Source organism: Asterias amurensis, chromosome 8, assembly GCF_032118995.1.
Source record: "Asterias amurensis chromosome 8, ASM3211899v1".
NCBI classification, from domain to species: domain Eukaryota; kingdom Metazoa; phylum Echinodermata; class Asteroidea; order Forcipulatida; family Asteriidae; genus Asterias; species Asterias amurensis.
The window spans coordinates 2224957-2233229 of record NC_092655.1 but is presented as its reverse complement, the minus strand read 5'-3'; the positions used below and the strand labels follow the sequence as shown (position 1 = coordinate 2233229).

The 8273-nt window shown below is 38.5% G+C and overlaps 1 protein-coding gene across 1 annotated transcript; it reads left to right on the top strand.

The window, feature by feature from the left end:
* Nucleotides 1-66: 66 nt before the first annotated feature.
* On the top strand, nucleotides 67-8045 carry LOC139941099 (uncharacterized). The gene is made up of 9 exons (XM_071937530.1): nucleotides 67-198; nucleotides 1004-1048; nucleotides 1457-1514; nucleotides 2319-2342; nucleotides 4246-4293; nucleotides 5166-5224; nucleotides 5632-5711; nucleotides 6030-6094; nucleotides 6470-8045. Exons 1-9 carry the CDS (start codon nucleotides 162-164, stop codon nucleotides 6522-6524), a joined length of 471 nt encoding a protein of 156 aa, XP_071793631.1. The 5' UTR covers nucleotides 67-161; the 3' UTR covers nucleotides 6525-8045.
* The last annotated feature ends 228 nt before the right edge of the window (nucleotides 8046-8273 follow it).

Here is an 8273-nt window from a genome sequence, read left to right as displayed (position 1 = left end):
CACAAAACATTATTTACCGCGTGCGGACTATAAACAGCGCCCTCAATTGTTTATTTATTCTCGACACAGTTCCTGCGGTCAGCGATATTGTTTTTGTTTTCGGGTACGAAACTAAGCAGAAAATCGTCGTTTATTAAATAAACTAATTTGAATTGTATATCATGGGTCGGAGTAGAAGCAGGTCACCAGTGAGAAGAGGTCAGTTACTTGAAATTCTAAACAAGAAAAACTTAACAATATAAAAAGAACGATTTTCAACCTGTGTTTTATTTGGGTCAAGTGTGTTTAATTCCTGTTAACCAGTCCCGATATGGCTCAAAAAGCCCTAGTTTTCTAGTAGTATCGATATTAGTATTACTTTTAAATAGTACTAGTAGTACTAGTAGGGCTATGAATGTTTTTGTTTTATATGAAATAGCCCCACAAATTACAAATAGTGGCGACCACTATGCTTGGAGCTTTAAAATATCAAGGATGTGTAGCCCCACTTACTTACTTGTATTGTAAGTTGTGTTGACCGATGTTTATTTAAAACTGTTAGTGTTATCTTTGCACACATATATTGGCCCAGTTTCGTGAGCTGCTCTTGATCATTGATGAGGTTTGAGCACAAAACCTAAGCATAACACAATTACATTTACCAGGATAAAGTTACCATCCGAAACTGCTATGTCACAACACAAGTACAATTTGTTAATTTGGGTTTTTACCCATACACCGATGTGTGTTAGCACTGTATACTCAGTACTTTCCCGAGTCCTGTGAAAAAATATCACAGGCATAATACTTGGGTTGGGATACTTTGCAAGTACAATTTGTGACTGGTATCCTGCTCATTTATGCTTAGCAGAAAATTGTCGAGCAATATTCTTGCTTCAGGCAGTTCTATGAAATTGGCCCCTGGTTTTTGTACTTGCTATTACTGGGGGTATTGGCTTGCATTATATTTCACGGTGAATATTTCACAATTCTTTTTCCTCTCTTTGGGGGCTTTTTGTTTCAGAGAGACGTCGGTCACACTCCAGAGAAAGAGACAGGGAAAGGCGACGTAAGTAGAAAAAACACCTTGAAACTATTATCAGCAAACTGAACCAATTCTTTCAAGTTGAAACAAGTACATAGTATGAAGAATTTCAAAACATACCGAGTTGGTTCTCTGGGCATACCTTGGGTACTAACTGCTTCTACTAAGATTATTGACCATAAAATCTTACTTGGCTAGAAGCCCTGCAGCTTTTGATACAGTACAACATTTTGAGGATCAATTTTGGGAAAAGGTGGGTTTTAGAGACGGTGATTCAATGCAATTTCACGCTTTTAAGGGGAGGAATGCAATAAAAAGGAGAACTGAAAGCAAACCGAAGCTAATGGATTGCCCAAAAGGGAACCAAATCGCTTATGTAGTCAAGTAAACTCGATCAGGTCATAACCTTTGGGTTGTATTATCTATTAACAGAACAAAGACGAAAGAGTCGTTCGAGATCAAGGTCACCAAGACGGCGAAGGAGGTCAAGGTAAATTTACAAATTGTCATCAATCGGTGTTTACAATTCCTCAGAGTTTTGACTTGTGTTGCCTCTATTTATTTATATATGAACAAACTTATTATCACTCCCCAGCTAGCATTTTGGGTGGTTTTAATTCTTAACAACTTCCTGTTTATTAGTAAGGTTTGCGGTTACACCATGTAGTTATAATTTCTAAATGAGTTGGGGTGGTTCTCCAGAAGACGATCAGAGCGTACTGAACAAAATGTCAAGTTGAAACTAACGGTTCTTTTCAAAACCATCCCAACTCACAAGAGATTATCATTACATGGTGTTACCGCAAACCTTACTATACTATGCAAAGTTTAAAATCCTACTTCACTTCCTGTATGTTTTCCAAAAATTGTTCCATGCCCATGCTTAATACAATTTATCGGAACTCATTGGAGCTTATGGAGTAGTCGTTTTCTTTTGAAGATATCGTTACCGCAATTAACCCTGACTTGACAAAGGAAAACAACCAAGGTTCTCATAATAAGCACCGGGATTTGTTGTTCTCTTTTCAGATGCTTTTGTCCCTGTTGTGACACTTTAATGCCTTTTAAAACAAGACTTTACTATCATTGCTTCATCCTTTGAATTGGATGTAAAGCCGTAGGTCCCGTGTGTTGTGTAATGCATGCAACAGACCCCAGTACACTTTTCTGTAAGAGAAGAGGTTCGCCCCAGTGTGTCTTGCAATGCGTCTTATCCTCATATAGAGTGAGTCTGCACTTTAAAGTGAGAGGAAGAACTAACACCACTTTTTTCTGTTTCTAAATTCTTTTGCAGATCTCGGTCCCCAAGAAGAAGAAGGTGAGTGTCAACCTCCTGATACTTCACGGAGGCATCAAAGGCGATTGCTATGATGCCCCCTGGTCATTGCCTTGGTGCCCTTGAATGCTTCAGTGGAAATTTTCAATTTCTTCATATGGTGCCTTTTTACAAATGAAGCATACAGGGTTGCAAACTTCATTCCCATGTGTTCAATCCTGCCGAGTCGTTTTTTCCTGGCATCCCTGGCTCAATCATAACCCTTTGAATTGTGTAATTTAGAGTTGCAATTATTATTGTACAGTTAAATTAGGCCTGTATGCGATGTCCCTTACTGGCACCCAAGCATGGCAACCTCAAAGTAACTAATACAAAACTCATATAGAGAAGACAAGGAATCACCCCACTGTACTAGTTGAGCATGGCAGAGCCTTTTGAATTGTCACTATACTAGCACCTTATGGAGAAATGACAAACAAAAACAGCCTCCTGGGATAGCCAGAGCCTTTTCAGTTTTCACTATATTAACCAAGAACCCCCATGGAGAGAAGACAAGCCATCACCCTTGCTGGACTAGTCCCGGGGTCAACTTCACAAAGCAATAAAATTCAAAAAAGAATCAACGTAAGACAAATTGTCAGTATGACTATCTCTTATGAGTTGGGGGGCTCTGAATAGAACCAATGGTTTCACCATTGTGATTTGCATTGTGACATCAAACTTTACTTAGCAGCTAAGATTGATTTGCAGTTTAGATCATCCTTGGCTCTATTTGACATCGGCCCAGGCTTTTTCAATCTTTATCAACCTAGAACCCCCATGGAGAGAATTCAAGCAATCGCCCCATACCACTGGTCTAGTCCAGACCTGTTCAGTTTTCTATATTAGTCATGTACCCCTAAAGAGAGAAGACGAGTCCAGATCTTTTCAGTTTTCACAATGTCAATCAAGAACCCGCATGAAGAGAAGACAAGCAATTACCCCACTGGACCAGACGGGGCTTGGCAGAGCCTACTCGGTTTTTATTAGAATAGCCAAGAACCCCCACTGAGAGCAAACAAGGGATCAGCTGAGGATTTTGGTCCACTTCACTAGACTTGTCTGAGCCTATTCTGTTCTGTAGTCTGACCTTCTTCAATATTGATTTTGTATCTATTCAGTACTCTTCTTTTCCTCCTAACCAACCAAAATTGCTACCAGAATCAATCAAAACAGCCTCCAATTGGACATAATTTTTGTCTGACATACTCCTCCTTTGAAGGATATTAGAGGATTGAGGTCACCAAGAATCCAATTTCATAAAGCTGTTAAGCAGAAAATACTGCTTAGCAACTTTCTAATACTAAGCATCAAAAAGAAAAAGTTTGAAATCAGTAGCTACAATGTAGATTTCATGAAATTTTGGGTGGTAACTTGTCTCAGCTAAACAAACAGCTGGCAAGTTGTGCAAAATGAAACTGAAAGTGGGTCCTGCAGGCAAGTGGGTCTGGGGAGTAAAGACCTATCTTTTGCATCTTCAAAGCCTGAGCTATTGTCAGCCGAGGTTGGAAAGCCACAAATGCAAAGAAAAAACAGATAGCCTCATTTTGTAAGAATGTTACATAAATATTCAGAAATAGTGTTTAATTTGTTGGAAACAAAGCGACCAATCATGGAATGTCTTTTTTGTCAAGTGCAATTTTGCACAAATGTTGAATTTGGAGATAACATCTGTTAACACTGTTGAGTGTTTTACTAACATACAGCCGTCCATGCCAAACTGTGGTTTGTTCATCAACAGTGGGGAGGTCTATTGAACAGTTTTAAAATCTGGAGGATCAAGTGGAATGACAAGCTGACTTGTCTCGCTGGCTAGTCCCTGGAAAGTAAAAACCTGCCTTGCTGATCCTGTCAAACACCAAATAGTTGTTGTTTATGCTGGTGTTTTTATTTTTTCAAAATACAGGTCTCGTTCTAACAGCCCAAGAAGAGCCAGAAGCCGTTCCAAATCACCGTATGTAAATTAAATTATTTACAGATAAAAACCATGTGAAATAGTGAAGCCAAATTGTTCAACAAGTGCAGGTGACCGTTCAGCCACTAAACCGCCTGCTTGCCCTGAACCTCCAGCCCCTACTAGCCTGTGTCCTTCCTGTCAGCTTTCATGCCCTAAATCTTCATTTGCTTATTCAGCCCTTTTCACACAATAGCGATTTAGCAAGGGTCCCTTGTTTATTTTTATCTTGATTATGAAATTTTCCAAGATGCATCTCGTGTGAAAGGACACCCACATTTATACTGTCCATAAAGGATGGCTGATTTAAGAAGACTTTTACCTAGTTAAAACTAGGTACCTGGGACAGTCCAAAACATTGTTGTCCTTACACAAGAAGTGCAGTTTATATAATTTCACAACCGTGCTAAAATTAGGCATGGGACTCTTGCTAAGTAGCTGTTGTGTGAAAAGGGCTGAATAAAACTTTTTTTTTTTTCTTTTTTTTTACGATCGCAGGTTGGCACTGTTTTGTGCTTTTGTATTTCAATACTTTCCCTGATACCACTGTCTTTCTGTGACAGTGAGGTCAACAAAGAGAAGTCCCCGCAATCCACTTAGCGAAAATAGTAGCCCCATTGGTTTTCTACCTTCTGCCTAGGTAGCAGTTAATAAAGCAGGACAGTTCTTTTCAGAGTTAAATTGTCTCCCAATTTCTGAAATCTACTCCCAGCAGTCAAACGAACAGTGAGTTCTCAAAGAACAACATTTACATATATTACCTCAAACTGAATTATACATTGATACCTCACCATGCAATGCCTCTAAACCTACATACGTTCTTTTCTTTTTATATAAAAACTGAGTAAAGTAGTGTGTTTTATTTCTTCCAGGGGAGGCAAACCGGGGTCCAGCAAAGCAGAGGCACCGAGGCCAGCTGTTGTCTTTGAAGGTAAAAACTATCAGAATCAACTTGTTGAATCAATCCGTATAATCACACCATATCGCTGTTGCTGGGATGCTGGCAGCGCAAGGTTTGCACATAAAGACATGAGAAAGTGTTGCCTTTTTTTACTTCTTATGCAAAAATAAGTAGATGTGGATTTTATGTTTCGAGAACAGATTTATTAAATATTTACAACTAACAGAAATTGAAGACTGACAAAAAGTCTTTAAACAAATTGAAAACCTGACTGTGCAGTTTCAGTGCAGTGTCACACCTTAAACTAACCCACTGTCATTAGTGTTAAGGTTGAATCAAAACGTATAAAGTAACTCAATATTACGTCCATGATTTAGTTTATTGTGTTCAAGACCATTTTAACAACTAAGTCATTTATTTTATTTGTTCTTTTCTAGAGTCTGAGCTTGAAGGCAAAACTGAGGAAGAAATTGAAATGATGAAAATAATGGGCTTTGCAAATTTCGACACAACAAAGGTAAGTGTGTACTTTCTACCCCCACCCCCAAATAAAAAACAAACAAAATAGTAAGGACATAGCCAAAATAAGTACATTTGGTCAGGAGGTTGTACCCTCAAGTTTACTATTTTTTATGGCTTCTTTCTATTTATCCACACCATGAAAAGCTTCAAACAATACTTATCTGTTCACCAACCTTGTTTTAGGATCTCAATGACATGACATGAACCAAATCTTTTTCACTTCAACTTAATAACCATTGGTCCTTGAGCAAACTTTCTCCATGTTTTGAGTCCAAGCGTCATCTACACTGCACCTTGTATTTTTTTGTTTCAGGGGAAGCATGTACCAGGATCCAATAATGCATCTCACATTGCTATTCAACCCAAAAGGAAGTATAGGTGAGTTTACTTTCGGATTTTAAACCTGGTGTCTTGAATAAGACATTAAAGTTGCTTCGAACAAAGTTGAAAAGGTAGTGCATTCTTTACCAGCCATGCCCCTAGTGGGTGATATCCATGCGTACATCCTTACAGACTGTGGAGTGGATAACCCCTGTTTTTGCTACGGAGATGGAAGGTGCCCCTGGTAACAGTTGACCCGGGTAGACAGCCCAAATCAGATAGGAGTAGCCCTTGTCTTGAAGTGATAACCATGGGATGTCAGGGAGGTTTTCAAAAAAAAAAGAGGAAAGGGAATTACAACGATTTTGATCTTTAGAACTAGGGTGTTTTCACTTTTGTTTTTCTTCTTTTTGTTTTCACTTTATGTTGCAGGCAATACATGAACAGACGTGGCGGCTTCAACAGACCACTGGACTTCATTGCATAATACCTGTCTATCTCCCGCTTCACCATCTTGACCCCTCTTTCACACTAGATGAAGTTGGCATTGACATGCCTCGGGAATTCCTGGGGAAGTTGCTAACATTTATAGTTAATGGATGGAGTGTTCTGTCCTTGTGCAACAGACTAAAACTCTGATATTGTCTCAGAGTTTGGGTTCAGGAGTCAATTTCAAGAAGCTGTGAGATTCATCCAATTTGTATTGTGACGTCATTATTTTTAGAAGCTTGTATAAAGATTACTTTGTAGGATTTGAAACTTTGCATGGTGGAGATAAGATATGGAAGAGTTTGCGGTAACACTATGTAATAACAATCTCTAAATGAGTTGGGGTGGTTCTGAAAAGAACCGTTGGGTTAACTCGACGTTTCGATCAGTATGCTCTGATTGTCTTCTGGAGACTGCTGGACTCTGATGCTGCATACTGCTTAAGTACTAGGCGGTGGATCAGCGGTGATGCACGAAGGCGGGAAAGATTACTTTGTTGGCTAAGATAACTTCTGAGTGCTTTTGAAAATAGAGCCAAGATTCCAGTCAAGGCATTTATTTCCCGTAAAGGCACTGAACACCTTTGCTAGTTGTCAAAAGACCAGTCATCAAACTTAGTGTATCTCATTCGCGACATATGCACAAAATAACAAACCTGTGACAATTTGAACTAAATTGACCGTCAAATGCTTGATTTTGAGACCTCAGCTGAGGTTTCAAAATCAATTTGAATATTTAAGTGAGAAATTACATCTTTCTCAAAAACTATTTTAATTCAGAGTGAGCCCTTTCTTACAGTGTTGTATACTATCAACAGCTATCCATTGCTCGTTACCAAGTAAGTTTGTATGCTAAAATTTGTTTTTGAGTAATAACCAATCGTGCCCAGTGCCTTTGACGTTATCAAAACAACTCTTCAGCTCTGATAAAGCACTATTTGTATACAAACTCAATATTATTCAAAATGCCTCAACTAAAGTCCAGTTATTTTTCAGGTCCTTTTTTATTTATTACTACTATCACCTCTTGTTATATGAATGGGGTTTCAAGGAAATTCGTTATGTGGTGTACTCATTTTCCAGTAGGTGGAGTCTTTATTTGATACAGTGAAAATTGCCTGGAATTTGATTTTTTGACTGATAAAAACAATTTCCTCATTTGAATGTAAAGACCCATTTGTTGTTGACATCCATCTCAAAATTAACTAATAATACCTAAAACAAAAAAGTACAGACCCCAAATTCACACTGCAACTGTGGTTTTCACAATAGAACAATGTCAATCACACTAATACAGCGGCCATTTACGCCACTTTAATATGAGGTTAGAGAATTATTTTGTTTTTCCCCACTCACATGAGGACTTTATCTATTCCAAAATGAGTACATCATAAAATGGTTAATGGCCTTGGATCCTTGGAAATGAGACTTAAAGTTTGCTCTTATGATTCGATGGACTCGGTTTTCTTAGTGATTAAGTTTGTCTTTTGGTAATCAATAAATACACAATGAGGAAGCTGGAGATGGGTCCTGCCTCCTCGTCATAATCATGTCAAGTAAGAATTTGGCCTTCCCAAAGGTAGTTTTATTTGTCTGGCCCATTGTCCAATTTTGTTCTCTGTCATTTTGTTTGTTAACAAAGACTCACTTTGGCTAACAAAAGTTTCCTTTTAATCGATAGTGCAAAACAACCCCATTGTTACACACAACTAAGATGGGCTTGGCAAAAGATAAAAGGGGCTAAAGAC